This window comes from Tachypleus tridentatus, chromosome 10, assembly GCF_004210375.1.
Source record: "Tachypleus tridentatus isolate NWPU-2018 chromosome 10, ASM421037v1, whole genome shotgun sequence".
Lineage (NCBI taxonomy): Eukaryota > Metazoa > Arthropoda > Merostomata > Xiphosura > Limulidae > Tachypleus > Tachypleus tridentatus.
In genome coordinates, this window is record NC_134834.1 from 116,992,577 (window position 1) to 117,014,817 (window position 22,241).

At 32.8% G+C, this 22,241-nt stretch overlaps 1 protein-coding gene across 1 annotated transcript in view; it reads right to left on the reverse strand.

The window, feature by feature from the left end:
- Positions 1 to 22,241, reverse strand: part of LOC143228462 (cytoplasmic dynein 2 heavy chain 1-like) — a 197,919-nt gene that overhangs the window by 17,955 nt on the left and 157,723 nt on the right. Inside the window, 8 exon segments of the mRNA XM_076459717.1 lie at positions 20 to 175; positions 575 to 685; positions 9,809 to 9,934; positions 16,327 to 16,490; positions 18,236 to 18,387; positions 18,389 to 18,441; positions 19,372 to 19,482; positions 21,083 to 21,241. Coding sequence (XP_076315832.1) covers positions 20 to 175; positions 575 to 685; positions 9,809 to 9,934; positions 16,327 to 16,490; positions 18,236 to 18,387; positions 18,389 to 18,441; positions 19,372 to 19,482; positions 21,083 to 21,241 — 1,032 coding nt within the window.

Below are 22,241 nucleotides of genomic sequence, written 5' to 3' on the forward strand. Positions count from 1 at the left end.
AAAACAAATCAAAAGAAACCTGTGGAATATATGACCGACGTTCTTGAACAACTGCATGATACCAGGCCAAAGCAAAAAGAGCTTGAGAACGAACTATGTTTCCTCCTCTAGAGATAAAATCTGGTGTCCATGTCTCATAAGTTCTCAGAAGATTTTTTTTGATGCCTGGAGGAGACTAGAAAAAAATAAGTCACAAATTTTTATGTAAAAATTTTTACTTTTTATTTTATAAAAACTTTTGTTTTATAAACAAAACAGTAATGTACAAATATCTAATTACTAACAAAACAGTAATGTACAAATATCTAATTACTAACAAAACAGTAATGTACAAATATCTAATTACTAACAAAACAGTAATGTATGAATATCTAAGTACTAACAAATCATGAAAGAAAATATTTTTAGTTTGGAAAGCTCTTTGTAAATTTGACTAATTATAAGTTAATTAGAAAGGAATCTGCTCAGTGTTAAAGGTTTTGAACATTTATGAAATAGCATGTGACATTAATACAAGAGTTAAAGTATTTGATATTTTATAACATGTTAGAATTCCAAGGACCGAGTAACTTACTTCATATGTGACTTTCAAGCACATCTGAAGAAGGATATGAGAAAATTCAGTACGGGCTTCTGAAGTGAGCCATAACCTAAATTTAGGGTGAGGTTGAAGAGAACTGATCTCCTGCAAATATCACAAGTGTATATATAGTCTTGAAACTTACAACCTTACAGAAACAATGCAAACCCTAGAAACACCTATTTTATCAATGCTTTCCTTTAAGAGATATAGAAGCTGTCTTCATTGAGTTAAAATAACATAATTCATTAGGAAACTAGAGTTGACTACTATTGTATCATTAAACAAAATGTTTAGTCACTGCCCAAGTTAACTAATCATAGAGGTGCCAATTAAACAATAAAAGTGACAATTAACAACAATGTATACTACACTACTAAACTAAACATGAAAGTAACAATTAACAACAATGTATACCACACTACTAAACTTAACATGAAAGTAACAATTAACAACAATGTATACCACACTACTAAACTTAACATGAAAGTAACAATTAACAACAATGTATACCACACTACTAAACTTAACATGAAAGTAACAATTAACAACAATGTATACCACACTACTAAACTTAACATGAAGTAACAATTAACAACAATGTATACCACACTACTAAACTTAACATGAAAGTAACAATTAACAACAATGTATACCACACTACTAAACTAAACATGAAAGTAACAATTAACAACAATGTATACCACACTACTAAACTTAACATGAAAGTAACAATTAACAACAATGTATACTACACTACTAAACTTAACATGGAAGTAACAATTAACAACAATGTATGCCACACTACTAAACTTACATTGAAAGTAACAATTAACAACAATGTATACCACACTACTAAACTTAACATGAAAGTAACAATTAACAACAATGTATACCACACTACTAAACTTAACATGAAAGTAACAATTAACAACAATGTATGCTACACTACTAAACAACATGAAAGTAACAATTAACAACAATGTATACCACACTATTAAACTAAACATGAAAGTAACAATTAACAACAATGTATGCTACACTACTAAACTTAACATGAAAGTAACAATTAACAACAATGTATACTACACTACTAAACTTAACATGAAAGTAACAATTAACAACAATGTATACCACACTATTAAACTAAACATGAAAGTAACAATTAACAACAATGTATACTACACTACTAAACTTAACATGAAAGTAACAATTAACAACAATGTATACCACACTACTAAACTTAACATGAAAGTAACAATGAACAACAATGTATACTACACTACTAAACTAAACATGGAGTAACAATTAACAACGTGTAATACACTACTGAAATGAACAGAAAAATAACAACTAATAAAAACACTATACACATTTATTAAAGCTAACAAGAAAATCCCAATTAAGAAATGCTTACATTGTCCCCTTACTGAAAGTTTTAATTTTCCTGTACTGAAAATATATATCTGGTTAGGTACTTCACTGGAGAAACAAGATTAGTTAATACACATACATCGAACATTTACAGAAAAAACTACTGAAAGCCATGTTGAACATGAAATACAAAGAACTACATGCCTTACAGAAACAAAAAATGAACCTAGACTATTAAACCAGAGATTTATGGACTTATAAAAAGAAACATAAACCAAATCAACACAAGGAATGATAAGGACAAAAAGATCTGCTACAATAAAAACTAGAAAACTATGATACAAACAACAGAAAAGACACCAACCAAAAAACACCATTGACTAACCTCATAATTAACAGATCCGACTGACAATTAAACACAGACGAGATACATCTATTAACAAAGAACAATTGCACCTAGGTACCTCCTAAACTTGAAAATTAAAACATGTTTAGAAGACCTAGCCAGGAGACTTGTGATACTTTCCACAGAAAACAAAACAACAAAAAACAACCAACAGAAAGAAAACAACTTTGACAATTCTATTGACATCCAACAGCCAAACTTCCCAGGTAAAATTAAAAATTAATATTTTCCAGAAACACCTAGAAACAACATCTTAAACGATTTTTTCAAAGAATTTTCTTAGAAAACCATCAACATAATTTCACAAAACAGAAAACTAAAAAATAACCTTACAAAAAGAGACATTAATTCCATTAAAAACATAAAACAAGACAAAAACATAAAAATTCTAAAAGCGGATAAAGGTAACGCGATAGTCATAACGAACACGAATGAATATATCCAAAAAATGAAGAACGTCCTATCAGACACTAACAAATTTAAAGCAATATACACAAAACACAAATGAACAAAATACTACTAAAATGAAAAAACCAACACAATTTTAAAAACACTTTATTCCTACCTACACAACACCGACTCACACACTCCACAAATATCACGACATCCCCAAACCTCATAAACCAGATTGTCCACTACAATCAATAATGTCCACATCCCTCTTTACAGAAGTCCCAACAACTGAAGCCTGCAAGATAGCCTTAAAACTCTATATCAGAGACCCTAACCCATCAATAGACCTTCCCAGCAACCCTCATAGAATTCATCACGATAAAGACAAACTTCATGTTCAACAACCAAAACTATATACAAACAAATGGTCTAAGCATGGGCAACCCAGTATCACCAGTTCTAGCCAATATTTTTATGACACAAGTTGAAACACAAGCAATTAATACAGCATTACATCCACCACTATACTGGTACAGATATATATACAGCATGATTCTTGAATTCACATCTACAGAAGACAGAATTATTTTTTAATCACATTAACTCTATACATCCCAACATTAACTTCACATACTAAGAAAGCAAATAAACACAGCCATAAAACTATGCTCACCAGGTACAATTAACAACAGATTAGATAAAATAAAACAATACTTAAACCCTAAAACCATAGAAAATGTTATATGCACACACCTAGACAAAAAGCAAAATCAATTAACAAAAGAAAATATATCTCACGATTTAAAAAATCCCACAAAACCATATATTACCGACATCTGCATAGAACTAACCAAATTTGGCAAAACTAGTAACAAAATATAACATTCCAGTTAATACTAAATTTATTCAAAAACCAGGCATAAAACTAAGGTCTATACTATGTAAAAACTACACTGACAAACACCACACCAACATTATTTATAAAATACAATGTGATAACTGCCACGACTTCTATATTGGAGAAACAAGTAGAAAAATGGAAACCAGATTCAAAGAACATAAAAAGTCACCTTCACACGTTTTCGAACACTGCAAATCAAATAAACAAAACATAACCATAGAAAACACCCAAATACTAAATAAAGAAACAAACATAAACAAATGCAAAATTAAAGAAGCCTTACTTATACAACAACTCAAGCCCAAAATAAAACAATATAAAGGAACATCTTTATACCTATATTAATAAATATATCCAACATCTAAGCATGCCCTCTACATTTCTAAACTCAATTACACAATGACCTTCAAACATGTGGTCAGTTACCTCTTTCTGTCTTTGTGAACTTGACGATGACCTAAGAAGGTTGAAATGTTGTTTGCTCCTCTATTAGTGCTTTCTCTACCCATACCATTCGTGTTTAAATATGTAAGCTTAGTTATTCTCATTCATCGCTGTCCCATATTTCTCATACTGTTTTATTACATATGCCACACCTTCCCTATTGAAATCAAGTGATCCCAGCATGTCTCTCATGTGACTTCCTCTATATACCTCTATTAACAATCAGTTTGAAGAATGGCAAACAATGGAAACACCAGAAGGAAGTGGAGGGAAAGACTGGGAACTGTTAGTGGAGGGAAGTACCTTTCGGAAATATATTTTCAGTACAGCAAGTTTATAACTTCTGATATGGTACTTCCCTTCTCTCACAAGATTAGCTAGAATCCCACGTTAATTAGGAGGAAAGACCAGTGCAAGGGACGAACATACAGATGAGAAAGTCAGTTACAAAGAGGGAAAACACACCACTTCTGATCCAGGTATACCTTCTGGCCAGGTGTGGAATGTTTAAAAATCAGGACTGAAGAGGAAAGAAGCACAAGAGGGAAAACACACCACTTCTGATCCAGGTATACATTCTGGCCAGGTGTGGAATGTTTAAAATCAGGGCTGAAGAGGAAAGAAGCACAAGAGGGAAAACACACCACTTCTGATCCAGGTATACCTTCTGGCCAGGTGTGGAATGTTTAAAAATCAGGGCTGAAGAGGAAAGAAGCACAAGAGGGTAAACACACCATTTCTGATCCAGGTATACCTTCTGGCCAGGTGTGGAATGTCTAAAAATCAGGGCTGAAGAGGAAAGAAGCACAAGAGGGAAAACACACCACTTCTGATCCAGGTATACCTTCTGGCCAGGTGTGGAATGTTTAAAATCAGGGCTGAAGAGGAAAGAAGCACATCCAAGTGGTAGAGAAAAATATTGTAACACAATCCCACAATAAGAATCATAACATGGATATGTGTGACACTGTAGAGTGTAGTGGACCATGCTCAGTAAGTGAACTGTATACAAAATCTCCTCAGGTTGGGGTGGATAACCAAAATATGCTCAAAGGTAAGATAAGAATCACACTGCCTCCACCTAAAACCCAAAAACTAAGAAATTGAGAACCATTCCAATTCCTGAATTATACACAGGAGTAGCTCTGACCTATTTGATCTAGGAATTTGATATGTGCTATGGAAAGGAAGTCTCTCAATCAAAGGAGTGAACTGTGTTTCAACTTCTCACTCTGTTGTATGGTTAATCAAAAATTGGAGGGTTACACCATCTATAAAAACAGAACATCACAATCCTACTCTGAACTTAATGGTTATAGCAATCTTATGTAGAACCCCTCCTGCAGTGTGCTTCCATAACTGACCACACCAGCAGCTTATCAGAACTGATAAGTGGCATGACTCCCATACTCCACTAGAAGATTAGGGAGAGTGTTATTGAGTTAGAGAAACTGAAGGAATGTCGACATCTTAGACAGTGAATTAAGTGATCATGGAACCCAATTTTGAAAAGCAGACCACACCTACTTATTCAAATGAGATATGACAGGGATGGGCAGCTATTCCATTCTGCTCTACCAATAAAGTACAAGGGCAGTATGATCAAGGATGGACCAATTTATAAAGCAAATATCACAAAGTTATTCATCTACATGTGATCCTGTAAAATACCCCATCTCAAAGATGTCATGCACAGCCAGGAAACTGAAAGTACTAGTCAATATGGTGTACAAAGAACAACTCATCACACAGTGAGACATATTTAATGATATAAAAAGTATTAATAAAGACTTACTCAGTGTCAGATTCACACTGACGTCTGAAGCACAGCCACAGGTGGAAGATGATATAAATAATGGGTGATGAATATGTTATGGTTGGCCCATGTACCCAACTGTAGGATTCTCTCCAAAGGCACATGAAGCAAGAGAAATGATGAGGTGTTGGATTTGATAAAAGGTAATACAGAACAAAGTACAGTGGGAAAGGGGAAAGGGGTACTAGGGCAGGTGGACCAAATGACAAACTCAAGTGGTGGGGGTAAAAGGGGAGAGATCTCTGAATGAAGAGGAATGTCATGGGATAAAGAGAGAGAAACAGAAACCACAGAAGGAATTCGTGCTGGCAATATAACAATGAAGGTCATGCACAGGACACAGAAGTTTATCTATTGTGACAAAGGAAGGTATGAGAAATAAAGGGAAGAGAAACAGATGAATAGGAAAAATTGTTTTCATGAGCTGCTAAGATTTTGGGAAGGAAAGAATGATCTGAATATAGGATGTAGGTATGACAGTAAAGTGTGTGTGTGGCACTGATGTTGAACAAGTCAGATTGCATATGTCCACGGGTCAAAAGAAGAAAATATGCATTAAATGACAGGTGAAACAAAGAACATGAGGAAACAGGTTGAAATGGAAGTAATGTAAAGGAATGGACGACTACATTAATATCCCACTCCGAAAGAGCAGGTTACCAAGGAAGTCGATGAATCTGGAAAGAGCAGATTAACATGGTAAGGACAGGTGACAGAAAAACCCTGCAGTAATGGGAAAGATAAATGGTATGAGGTAAAGCTGCTTAATGACCCAAAATCAAGGAAACCATAAACTCCTAGTCAAAAAGCTATGTGAGAAATATGGAGACACCAACAACAGTATAACGTGCAGCAGCAAATCCATGTGTGAAAGACCTTCCACTTTACTAATACATTCTGTGGATGAAAAATAGAGGAACTAAGCCAAGTGATAATCTACATGACTGGAAAAACCAGATCTTCTTAACAACCAGACTATACAAAAGCCAGTGAAGAAGGAGGAAGATGTGAAATGTGGGATGCAGAGCTGGTGACTGGGGTTGAAGAAGGAAGTCAGGTAATAAGGGAATTAGTACAGGAGGGAATAACTGTAGTTAGGATAAATGAGAAAACCACAATTGAGCTGGTCAGTAAAGAGAAAACTGAAGGACCCAGCACAGAGTGGCATAGACAAGGGAAACTACCCGATGAAGCAATCGGATAGGAGGATAAACATATAGGAATTTGTGTGATTAATCCTGGCTGAAGGTATCCATAGACAAAGCCTGAGAAATAAAGTCCAACAAAACAAAGGTCAAATATAGTCTTCAGGTAAAGTGTGGGAAGGCACAGCAAATTCAGGAGGTGTAAACAGGTGATCAAAATCGTTTACAGTCTGTCCAGGTTCCACATTTTCATGAATAAAAGTGAAGCAATGTCAGGAGGTAAAGATTGACCCACATAACATTCAATAGGCAAATGTCCTAATGGATCATCAACACCTGAAACCCACGGTAAAACACCTGTCAAACGTGAGACACCTGAAGTGGCGAATTAGCTTCAGAATTTGTGTTGTATCAGTCAAAAAAGCATTTGAAATAAGAAGAAAATATGACAATAGTGAGGCAAAGTGGACTTGAATTCTTTACAAAACAAACAAAATTAAAAAGAGAAGCAACAGTTTGGTAAAGAGAGAGTCACATGTGAGTGTAAAGTGATATGATTATTTGTTGTATAGAGAGAGTCACATGTGAGTGTAAAGTGATATGATTATTTGTTGTATAGAGAGAGTCACATGTGAGTGTAAAGTGATATGATTATTTGTTGTATAGAGAGAGTCACATGTGAGTGTAAAGTGATATGATTATTTGTTGTATAGAGAGAGTCACATGTGAGTGTAAAGTGATATGATTATTTGTTGTATAGAGAGAGTCACATGTGAGTGTAAAGTGATATGATTATTTGTTGTATAGAGAGAGTCACATGTGAGTGTAAAGTGATATGATTATTTGTTGTATAGAGAGAGTCACATGTGAGTGTAAAGTGATATGATTATTTGTTGTATAGAGAGAGTCACATGTGAGTGTAAAGTGATATGATTATTTGTTGTATAGAGAGTCACATGTGAGTGTAAAGTGATATGATTATTTGTTGTATAGAGAGAGTCACATGTGAGTGTAAAGTGATATGATTATTTGTTGTATAGAGAGTCACATGTGAGTGTAAAGTGATATGATTATTTGTTGTATAGAGAGAGTCACATGTGAGTGTAAAAGTGATATGATTATTTGTTGTATAGAGAGAGTCACATGTGAGTGTAAAGTGATATGATTATTTGTTGTATAGAGAGTCACATGTGAGTGTAAAGTGATATGATTATTTGTTGTATAGAGAGAGTCACATGTGAGTGTAAAAGTGATATGATTATTTGTTGTATAGAGAGTCACATGTGAGTGTAAAGTGATATGATTATTTGTTGTATAGAGAGTCACATGTGAGTGTAAAGTGATATGATTATTTGTTGTATAGAGAGAGTCACATGTGAGTGCAAAGTGATATGATTATTTGTTGTATAGAGAGAGTCACATGTGAGTGTAAAGTGATATGATTATTTGTTGTATAGAGAGAGTCACATGTGAGTGTAAAGTGATATGATTATTTGTTGTATAGAGAGAGTCACATGTGAGTGTAAAGTGATATGATTATTTGTTGTATAGAGAGAGTCACATGTGAGTGTAAAGTGATATGATTATTTGTTGTATAGAGAGAGTCACATGTGAGTGTAAAGTGATATGATTATTTGTTGTATAGAGAGAGTCACATGTGAGTGTAAAGTGATATGATTATTTGTTGTATAGAGAGAGTCACATGTGAGTGTAAAGTGATATGATTATTTGTTGTATAGAGAGTCACATGTGAGTGTAAAGTGATATGATTATTTGTTGTATAGAGAGTCACATGTGAGTGTAAAGTGATATGATTATTTGTTGTATAGAGAGAGTCACATGTGAGTGTAAAGTGATATGATTATTTGTTGTATAGAGAGAGTCACATGTGAGTGTAAAGTGATATGATTATTTGTTGTATAGAGAGAGTCACATGTGAGTGTAAAGTGATATGATTATTTGTTGTATAGAGAGAGTCACATGTGAGTGTAAAGTGATATGATTATTTGTTGTATAGAGAGTCACATGTGAGTGTAAAGTGATATGATTATTTGTTGTATATAGAGAGTCACATGTGAGTGTAAAGTGATATGATTATTTGTTGTATAGAGAGTCACATGTGAGTGTAAAGTGATATGATTATTTGTTGTTGTATAGAGAGTCACATGTGAGTGTAAAGTGATATGATTATTTGTTTGTATAGAGAGTCACATGTGAGTGTAAAGTGATATGATTATTTGTTGTATAGAGAGAGTCACATGTGAGTGTAAAGTGATATGATTATTTGTTGTATAGAGAGAGTCACATGTGAGTGTAAAGTGATATGATTATTTGTTGTATAGAGAGAGTCACATGTGAGTGTAAAGTGATATGATTATTTGTTGTATAGAGAGAGTCACATGTGAGTGTAAAGTGATATGATTATTTGTTGTATAGAGAGAGTCACATGTGAGTGTAAAGTGATATGATTATTTGTTGTATAGAGAGAGTCACATGTGAGTGTAAAGTGATATGATTATTTGTTGAGACAAACATTGGAATCAACAAGGGGGTGCAGAAAGCTTGTAGCATGCAGAAGGCAGCAATGAATACATATACTTAAACTTGTGTGATAAACATTTCAGAATTATTATGTAATTAACACAATTCCAGACTGCAGTAACCAAAAACATCCCAAATAACAAAATCTCCAATAATACTCTACTAGAGATAACATGAATGTAACAATTAACAAAATCTAAGATTGCACCTTTACTAAAGTTGCCAACCATGGAGTTACAAGATGGAGATTTTTTAAACACAACCAGTAACCATTTTGACTACAATCCTTCAGATACTGGATGGCTAAGTCCATCTGACCTTGGCCCATTGACACCTGGAACACAGATGTATATATAAAATGTTGTAAAAATAATAATATTACAAATGTTACACATTTTTACCCTTTCCTTAACAGATGTATATATAAAATGTTGTAAAAATAATAATATTACAAACGTTACACATTTTTACCCTTTCCTTAACAGATGTATATATAAAATGTTGTAAAAATAATAATATTACAAATGTTACACATTTTTACCCTTTCCTTAACACCGATAATTGGATGTTCAATAGATGTTCAATCAGACTACTTGCACAGTTTATTTTTTATATTATACAAAACAATGACAGAATCTTTCAGTAATATAAATTAAGATTAATGAAAAATTAACCACAACTATCTCATTAAAGTTCACCTGTTATATGTCTTCACTAAAGATACAACTTGGCAGAATAAGACATTCAGCAAACAGTAACTTTAATAAAACACAAACTACATTGATAAACATTTCACACCCATAATTAAAATGTGAATTGTAGTTATAGTTTAAAAACTATATGAACTCCTTCATAACCAAGAATCAATGTGTTTGAAATTGGTATATTGATTCTGATTTCACATTTAATATAATGTTAAGTTGATATCAGATAGGACTAAACAAATGTTTAGTTCATATTCTGTAGGACTTAACTAATGTGTTATTCATGTTCTGTAGGACTTAACTAATGTGTTATTCATATTCTGTAGGACTTAACTAATGTGTTATTCATGTTCCACAGACTTAAACAATGTGTTGTTGATGCCTAGTAGAACTTACAAAATATTTTGTCAATGTCTTCTATGACATAACCAATGTGTTATTCATGTTCCATAGAGTTAAACAACATGCTGTTAATATCAAGTAGGACTTAACCAATGTTTTGTTGATGTTCTATAGGACTTAACTATTGTGTAGTTCAGGGTTCAGGGTCTTTAGGACAAAACAAATGTTTATGTTCTGTTAGGTGTAAGATAAAACATAGCTTCTATTAGCTTTACTTACAACAGTAGCTGAGTCTATAGATCTAAATAATATGGAAAGTTAGATTTTATGAAATCAAAAATATTACACTTGATTTATCTGTTCCAGTCAAAATACAGCCAGCTGTAAGGATTGTTCTTTATCTGTTCCAGTCAAAATACAACCAGCTGTAAGGATTGTTCCTTACAGTATCTTGACCCTTCCTATAAGTTTTGAGAAGTCTATCATCTGTTCTAAAGATTACTCTTGATATTGATGCACATGGTACATTGAAACTAGTCAGGTAATTACATTTACATTTGTTCTTCCTCATTTAATTTGTGCTAATAACATTGTTAATGTTTACAATGTTTGTAGGTAACATAAAGTGATACATAATATGATTATAATTCTATCATTACTTCTGGATTTTGTAGTACCCTGACACTTATTAATAATCACCTCACTTAATACTCTAGTTTTGGTAACTCGGATTTTGTAGTACCCTGACACTTATTATTAATCACCTTACTTAATACTCTAGTTTTGGTAACTCGGATTTTGTAGTACCCTGACACTTATTATTAATTACCTTACTTAATACTCTAGTTTGGGTAACTCGGATTTTGTAGTACCCTGACACTTATTATTAATCACCTTACTTAATCCTCTAGTTTGGGTAACTCGGATTTTGTAGTACCCTGACACTTATTATTAATCACCTTACTTAATACTGTAGTTTGGGTAACTTCGGTTTTGTAGTACCCTGACACTTATTATTAATCACCTTACTTAATACTCTAGTTTGGGTAACTCGGATTTTGTAGTACCCTGACACTTATTATTAATCACCTTACTTAATACTCTAGTTTGGGTAACTCGGATTTTGTAGTACCCTGACACTTATTATTAATCACCTTACTTAATCCTCTAGTTTGGGTAACTCGGATTTTGTAGTACCCTGACACTTATTATTAATCACCTTACTTAATACTCTAGTTTGGGTAACTCGGATTTTGTAGTACCCTGACACTTATTATTAATCACCTTACTTAATACTCTAGTTTGGGTAACTCGGATTTTGTAGTACCCTGACACTTATTATTAATCACCTTACTTAATCCTCTAGTTTGGGTAACTCGGATTTTGTAGTACCCTGACACTTATTATTAATCACCTTACTTAATCCTCTAGTTTGGGTAACTCGGATTTTGTAGTACCCTGACACTTATTATTAATCACCTTACTTAATCCTCTAGTTTTGGTAACTCGGATTTTGTAGTACCCTGATACTTATTATTAATTACCTTACTTAATACTCTAGTTTGGGTAACTCGGATTTTGTAGTACCCTGACACTTATTATTAATCACCTTACTTAATACTCAAGTTTTGGTAACTCGGATTTTGTAGTACCCTGATACTTATTATTAATCACCTTACTTAATCCTCTAGTTTTGGTAACTCGGATTTTGTAGTACCCTGACACTTATTATTAATCACCTTACTTAATACTCTAGTTTTGGTAACTCGGATTTTGTAGTACCCTGATACTTATTATTAATCACCTTACTTAATCCTCTAGTTTGGGTAACTCGGATTTTGTAGTACCCTGATACTTATTATTAATCACCTTACTTAATCCTCTAGTTTTGGTAACTCGGATTTTGTAGTACCCTGACACTTATTATTAATCACCTTACTTAATACTCTAGTTTGGGTAACTCGGATTTTGTAGTACCCTGACACTTATTATTAATCACCTTACTTAATACTCTAGTTTGGGTAACTCGGATTTTGTAGTACCCTGATACTTATTATTAATCACCTTATATAATCCTCTAGTTTGGGTAACTCGGATTTTGTAGTACCCTGATACTTATTATTAATCACCTTACTTAATCCTCTAGTTTTGGTAACTTGGATTTTGTAGTATCCTGATACTTATTATTAATCACCTTACTTAATACTCTAGTTTTGGTAACTCGGATTTTGTAGTACCCTGACACTTATTATTAATCACCTTACTTAATACTCTAGTTTTGGTAACTCGGATTTTGTAGTACCCTGACACTTATTATTAATCACCTTACTTAATACTCTAGTTTTGGTAACTCGGATTTTGTAGTACCCTGATACTTATTATTAATCCCCTTACTTAATCCTCTAGTTTTGGTAACTTGGATTTTGTAGTACCCTGACACTTATTATTAATCACCTTACTTAATACTCTAGTTTGGGTAACTCAGATTTTGTAGTACCCTGACACTTATTATTAATCACCTTACTTAATCCTCTAGTTTTGGTAACTCGGATTTTGTAGTACCCTGATACTTATTATTAATCACCTTACTTAATACTCTAGTTTTGGTAACTTGGATTTTGTAGTACCCTGACACTTATTATTAATCACCTTACTTAATCATCTAGTTTTGGTAACTCGGATTTTGTAGTACCCTGACACTTATTATTAATCACCTTACTTAATACTCTAGTTTGGGTAACTCGGATTTTGTAGTACCCTGATACTTATTATTAATCACCTTACTTAATCATCTAGTTTTGGTAACTCGGATTTTGTAGTACCCTGACACTTATTATTAATCACCTTACTTAATCCTCTAGTTTTGGTAACTCGGATTTTGTAGTACCCTGATACTTATTATTAATCACCTTACTTAATACTCTAGTTTTGGTAACTTGGATTTTGTAGTACCCTGATACTTATTATTAATCACCTTACTTAATACTCTAGTTTGGGTAACTCGGATTTTGTAGTACCCTGACACTTATTATTAATCACCTTACTTAATACTCTAGTTTGGGTAACTTGGATTTTGTAGTACCCTGACACTTATTATTAATCACCTTACTTAATCATCTAGTTTTGGTAACTCGGATTTTGTAGTACCCTGACACTTATTATTAATCACCTTACTTAATACTCTAGTTTGGGTAACTCGGATTTTGTAGTACCCTGATACTTATTATTAATCACCTTACTTAATCATCTAGTTTTGGTAACTCGGATTTTGTAGTACCCTGATACTTATTATTAATCACCTTACTTAATCCTCTAGTTTTGGTAACTCGAATTTTGTAGTACCCTGATACTTATTATTAATCACCTTACTTAATACTCTAGTTTTGGTAACTTGGATTTTGTAGTACCCTGATACTTATTATTAATCACCTTACTTAATACTCTAGTTTGGGTAACTCGGATTTTGTAGTACCCTGACACTTATTATTAATCACCTTACTTAATACTCTAGTTTGGGTAACTCGGATTTTGTAGTACCCTGACACTTATTATTAATCACCTTACTTAATACTCTAGTTTTGGTAACTCGGATTTTGTAGTACCCTGATACTTATTATTAATCACCTTACTTAATACTCTAGTTTTGGTAACTTGGATTTTGTAGTACCCTGATACTTATTATTAATCACCTTACTTAATACTCTAGTTTGGGTAACTCGGATTTTGTAGTACCCTGACACTTATTATTAATCACCTTACTTAATACTCTAGTTTGGGTAACTCGGATTTTGTAGTACCCTGACACTTATTATTAATCACCTTACTTAATACTCTAGTTTGGGTAACTCGGATTTTGTAGTACCCTGATACTTATTATTAATCACCTTACTTAATCCTCTAGTTTTGGTAACTCGGATTTTGTAGTACCCTGACACTTATTATTAATCACCTTACTTAATACTCTAGTTTGGGTAACTCGAATTTTGTAGTACCCTGACACTTATTATTAATCACCTTACTTAATCTACTAGTTTTGGTAACTCGGATTTTGTAGTACCCTGACACTTATTATTAATCATCTTACTTAATACTCTAGTTTGGGTAACTCGGATTTTGTAGTACCCTGACACTTATTATTAATCACCTTACTTAATACTCTAGTTTGGGTAACTCGGATTTTGTAGTACCCTGACACTTATTATTAATCACCTTACTTAATACTCTAGTTTGGGTAACTCGGATTTTGTAGTACCCTGATACTTATTATTAATCACCTTACTTAATACTCTAGTTTGGGTAACTCGGATTTTGTAGTACCCTGACACTTATTATTAATCACCTTACTTAATCTACTAGTTTTGGTAACTCGGATTTTGTAGTACCCTGACACTTATTATTAATCACCTTACTTAATACTCTAGTTTGGGTAACTCGGATTTTGTAGTACCCTGACACTTATTATTAATCACCTTACTTAATACTCTAGTTTGGGTAACTCGGATTTTGTAGTACCCTGATACTTATTATTAATCACCTTACTTAATCCTCTAGTTTTGGTAACTCGGATTTTGTAGTACCCTGACACTTATTATTAATCACCTTACTTAATACTCTAGTTTGGGTAACTCGGATTTTGTAGTACCCTGACACTTATTATTAATCACCTTACTTAATACTCTAGTTTGGGTAACTCGGATTTTGTAGTACCCTGATACTTATTATTAATCACCTTACTTAATACTCTAGTTTTGGTAACTCGGATTTTGTAGTACCCTGATAGTTATTATTAATCACCTTACTTAATCCTCTAGTTTTGGTAACTCGGATTTTGTAGTACCCTGATACTTATTATTAATCACCTTACTTAATACTCTAGTTTTGGTAACTCGGATTTTGTAGTACCCTGATAGTTATTATTAATCACCTTACTTAATCCTCTAGTTTTGGTAACTCAGTTTTGTAGTACCCTGATACTTATTATTAATCACCTTACTTAATACTCTAGTTTGGGTAACTCGGATTTTGTAGTACCCTGATAGTTATTATTAATCACCTTACTTAATCCTCTAGTTTTGGTAACTCGGATTTTGTAGTACCCTGATACTTATTATTAATCACCTTACTTAATCCTCTAGTTTTGGTAACTCGGATTTTGTAGTACCCTGATACTTATTATTAATCACCTTACTTAATCCTCTAGTTTTGGTAACTTCGGATTTTGTAGTACCCTGACACTTATTATTAATCACCTTACTTAATCCTCTAGTTTTGGTAACTCGGATTTTGTAGTACCCTGACACTTATTATTAATCACCTTACTTAATCCTCTAGTTTTGGTAACTCGGATTTTGTAGTACCCTGACACTTATTATTAATCACCTTACTTAATCCTCTAGTTTGGGTAACTCGGATTTTGTAGTACCCTGACACTTATTATTAATCATCTTACTTAATACTCTAGTTTGGGTAACTCGGATTTTGTAGTACCCTGACACTTATTATTAATCATCTTACTTAATACTCTAGTTTGGGTAACTCCTTCTTTTACCCTTAAATATTGTAATAATAGTTCTACAGCTATATAGCACTGGTTTAATCTAAAGATAACTCCATACACGTTAATTTATAAAGACCAATTTTCCCTAAGTTCTAAGTGATGAACAGTAAGTACGTTATGTACCTGAAAGTAATTTTCTGTTCCAACAACTTGGCTACTAACTTCTTGTAGCTCTTGGGAAGGATCTGCTCCTGGAGAAATAATGATGAGGACTGGTTCTGTTTCTTCAGTTTCGTTTTCATAAATCCTTCTCAAGTTAACTGCTAAAGGCGAGAGCTCTTTCAGGCCTAGATAAAGCAAAAATATTCACTTGTAACCAAATCTTTAAGAAATGAAGAATGTAGGTCTACATCAGTCAAAACATGTATCTGTATCACGTATGAGAACTGAGATACTCATGTAATTAATAACCCTTTTCTACTTCAAACTCACTCAAAATACATTTGTATCATATAATAGCCACTAAACAATTACAATATCAAGGTTCTTATTTTAAAAGTTATATCTCATTTTGAAATGAGAATGATAGTTTTACCGATTTCTAACAGTGTAGTGTAGATATACTGATTGGGAAACAAGATTTGGCAGCAATATAATTTGTGTCTATCCTCAGGCCATTCCAAAAGCGAATGTTGACCTTTGCTTGCAAGTTCAGATTTTCAAATACTCTGCAGAAAGTGGTGGCTTTAAATGTGAGACAGACATCACCATTTACAGTATACACGAGAACTGAGCTACTTCTGGAAACATATGACCAACCTTATTCTAAACCTACATCAGTCAAAATATATCTATATCATATATATAAGAACTGAAATACTCATGGAATGAATACCCACTATTCTAAGTATACTTTAGAAAAGATCAGTAAATAGGTACACTTTTGGTAATACAAGTAAACCATATCCGTGTATAAATAATACCTGGCAGAGAAATAGAGATAAAGACCAGACAATAAGTACACTTTTGGTAATACAAGTAAACCATACCCACGTATAAATAATACCTGACAGAGAAATAGAGATAAAGACCAGACAATAAGTACACTTTTGAAAATACAAGTAAACCATATCCACGTATAAATAATACTTGACACAGAGTAAAGGTCAGAGGATAGGTACACTTTTGGTAATACAAGTAAACCATATCCACGTATAAATAATACTTGACACAGAGTAAAGACCGGAGGATAAGTACACGTTTGAGAATATATGGTGTGGTAGTTACGTATAACTGATCATGTTGTGGTAATTAAGTACAACCAATCAGGGTGTGCTAGTTGTATTTAGTTCATTGTGAGTTTGACACTGATCTAAGCAAGTGGTTTATGACGTTTCAGACATACAGTGTTGTCAGAATATAAAATACATCTACTTTTATCTTCAGTTACTTCTGAGTTCATATTTAATATTCTAGTATAATGATACGTATGTTGTGATACCAGTATGTTGCCATGAAATCATTTTTCTGTTCCTTCCTCAACATATGACTTTACACTTGTAACCTTCACAAATACTTGTTACATACTCTGTAGAGCTTTTCAAAATTTGTTTTTTAAATAGTGACAGAAAGACCATTTAAATATTCCACAATCAGAAAAATATCACAGGAAGTCAGATGATTCATTGATAATTAGATACATGAAAAAATCCACAATCAGGAAAATATTACTGGAAGTTAGATGATTCATTGATAATTAGATACATGAAACAATCCACAATCAGGAAAATATTACTGGAAGTTAGATAATTCATTGATGAATAGATACATGAAACAATCCACAATCAGGAAAATATTACAGGAAGTTAGATAATTCATTTATGAATAGATACATGAAACAATCCACAATCAGGAAAATATTACTGGAAGTTAGATAATTCATTGATAAATAGAGTATTAAGTTGTATTTTTAAAGTTCTAAAGTCACCACTTACACACAAAGATGGATATTTAATATATTGCAAATATACTATACACATCTTTAACAATGAATTTTGTTTTATATTCTGGTTAGTAAGTTGTAGCTTTTTACCTAGTACACGAGCAACAAACAATGTTAACTCACAAAGAAGTCTATCTGGTCTTAAAGCTTGGATTAGCAGAACTTGTTGAAAGAAAGACGACAGCTGGCGAACTACAGTTGGAGGAATGTCCTGCTCACACTGACTGCTTGTAGAAAACTCGCCACATGGCAGCATCATCCAACTGAAGAGCTGATACCAAGTGGGGAAAGGTGATCTGTAGACAATGATCTGGTTACTATTAAAACTTACTAGTTGAAATTAAATAGCTTTATAAATTATATTACCTTAAATTTATCACATTATGTACATACCAAAATAAGGAAAACTAATAATAACAATGAGAGTTTCTTGTAATACATTAGGTTATTCCATAGACTACATCTGCCTTACAAGTTTAGGGACAATGTCTCATTAGGTGAAACTGACTAAGTAGTGAAATATTGTTCAAACAGAGGTGTAAGTAACAGGTGTAAAAAAGGATTTGAAGGAAGAAATGAAACACCAAAGAATGTAGCTGGAACAAAGTAACAGAAGTGACATCATCAGAAATGACACAGAGTTTTAGGATGGACTTGTTCATTGTATAGAAGAGTCCATATTGGACTGAAATCCATTCCTTAATTAGAGTTTGTGAAAGGCTGGTGGATTTTGATCGAGAAAGATTTTTTAAGTTTCCCAAGTTTTGGGTATTGTACAAGAACAATATAATTTTCTCTAACTAAATTTTCTTTTAACAAATACATTACAGGATTTCCTACCTGAACTCTCTCTTGACAAATACATGATAGTATTCTCTATTTAAATACCTTAAACAGGATGATGGTATTAGTAGGTACATGTCAATATTAAAACAATTTATTACAAATTGCACCTTTAACAGTAAGGTTTAACACTACTTCATCAAAACTTTGTAACTGTTCTAAAAATACCCCTTCTTACTGTAACATAATAATACTTGTAATCCATAACTTCTACCACTCTGATACTATTAAGACAATTTGCAGAAAGTAAATATGTTATCACACCATGAGGATGGATGTAGTAATTTATACCATTTTAATGATGCTTAGTCCTAACGAGTTAGTACACTGTATGATTAGATCACCCGCTGTTCCCATCATAAGTTATCAGAAATGTTCCTTACTTTCAATAATGTTATTGCTAGAGCTCTTTCATCTGGAACCCACTTTGGTCGTGCAGCTTGCATTTCAAGTTTAATATCTGTTACCAGCAAGCCCACAAAAGCTTCCCATTCCTGTAAGTGAAATAACTCATTCTAAAACGTTACTACATGGTGATACTAACAGTAAAGTAACATACTGTAACATGTTACTATATAGTGACTCTGGAAGTAAAATAATAAACTTTTAGATGTCATTCAATGATGATCCTAGAAGTAACATAACACTGTAAGATGTTACTACATGGTGAGCGTGGAAGTAAGATAACACACTGTAACATGTTATTGCATGGTGATCATGGAAGTAAATTAACACTAAGATGTTACTACATGGTGATCATGGAAATAAAATAACACACTGCAAGATGTTACTACATGGTGATCATGGAAATAAAATAACACACTGCAAGATGTTACTACATGGTGATCATGGGAATAAAATAACACACTGCAAGATGTTACTACATGGTGATTATGGGAATAAAATAACACTGTAAGATGTTACTACATGGTGATTATGGAAGTAAATTAACACAAAGATGTTACTACATGGTGATCATGGAAGTAAAATAACACTTTAAGATGTTACTACATGGTGAGCGTGGAAGTAAGATAACACACTGTAACATGTTATTGCATGGTGATCATGGAAGTAAATTAACACTAAGATGTTACTACATGGTGATCATGGAAATAAAATAACACACTGCAAGATGTTACTACATGGTGATCATGGGAATAAAATAACACTGCAAGATGTTACTACATTGTGATCATGGAAGTAAATTAACACAAAGATGTTACTACATGGTGATCATGGAAGTAAAATAACACTTTAAGATGTTACAACATGGTGATTATGGAAGTAAAATAACATTTTAAGATGTCTCTACATGGTGATTGTAGGAGTAAAATAACACTAAGATGCTACAACATGGTGATTGTGGGAGTAAAATAACACTGTAAAATATTACTTCATGGTGATCATGGAAGTAAAATAACACTATAAAATGTTACTACATGGTGATCATGGAAGTAAAATAACACTAAAATGTTACTTCATGGTGATCATGGAAGTAAAATAACACTGCAAAATGTTACTACATAGTGATCATGGATGTAAAATAACACTTTAAGATGTTACAACATGGTGATTATGGAAGTAAAATAACATTTTAAGATGTCTCTACATGGTGATTGTAGGAGTAAAATAACACTAAGATGCTACAACATGGTGATTGTGGGAGTAAAATAACACTGTAAGATATTACAACATGGTGATTATGGAAGTAAAATAACACTGGAAAATGTTACTACATGGCAATCATGGAAGTAATATAACACAATGTAAGTTGTTACTATATGGTGATCCAAGAAGTGAAATAACACTGTAACATTGCTACATGGTGATCATGGAAGTAAAATAACACTGTATGATGTTGCTACATGGTGATCATGGAAGTTAAACAACACACTGTTAGATGTTACAACACAGAGATTTTGAAAGTAAAATAACACACTGTTTCTGACACTGAATGAAATAAACTGTTATGCTATAATTGAAATGAAACACATTCATCTAAGATATGGTTTGCCTTCAATTATAATAATTTAAACACAAATCATTCATAATGTGTATTTTCTGTTTCATAAAATCTTAAAATATTCCACTTACATTATCTTGAAACATATGTGGATACATTCCATGAACTATGTGCATGGCAAATGTTAAGCGGTCAGCTTTAAATAAGGAGCGAGAAACATATTCATATAACAACAGCTGCAGTGCTTTAGTGAGCTCTTTTATCCTGTCATCAGTGTGGCCATCTTTCCCCTGCACCAGAATGACAAAGAACTTCAATGTACTTCATTCCAATACCAAACATCTTCTAAATACTTACTAGTGTAATATTAAAAGTGCTTTAATCTCAGTTGCAAAGAAAATTAAATAACAATAAACAGTGAATTTGAAGGGTCATAATATGATTAATATTACAGTTGTTGTACACCTTTTACCTGTGTTAGAATATGTTAGTAAAAGGCATGCAGAAAACCCTAACAAGACATATGATTTACACTATGTAACAAAGTGTTTACTTTTTCTTGTTCCTGGGCATAAAGTGTTATTTCCCAATTGCTTATGTCTAAAGTAAATGGAAAAGACCAATTCTTTTCTTCAAACTTTGCTTTTAAAACCTGGGTAATGAAATTTTCAAATTTATCCATTTTCCAGAACATTCGAGGTAGATTCAGTGCTGAGTAGATGATTGAGAATTTCCTCGAACTTACAAGAATTTTCAAGAACTTTCTAGAATGTTGTAGAAATTAGGAGAATTTTCTAGAAATTTTCATGGAAATATATATACAGGGGCTCACCACTCACCACTTCAGTAGGCTAGCTGCCTAAGTAAACACATAGACCTATCTGATTTTATCAGAAATGGCATAAAGAAGCTGAAAATTTTAGACCTTTTAAAATTTAAATATCTTTCACTTTACTTTTTTTAAATTTCCAGCAGTATAGAAAAAATATCACATATAAAATATTCAGCATGAACCTCTTACACATTAGTTGTGGATGAAATAAATTTATTCTCCATGATAATTTTATTTTGCTCTTTTGCAGAATGGTACAGAGAGGGAAAGAGAGCCATGAAGTTCCCTATTCCAAAAATTTGGCATGAACCCACTGACCACTCAAGCAACTGCTACTTCTGCATGGTAGACCCTTCCAAACACTGGGCTGGAAAGAATGCACCTGCTATCATGTATCCAAACCTTCCTTCACCCATCACTCCAGTGCCACACTGCCCTGAGCTCTCTGTACCCACTCA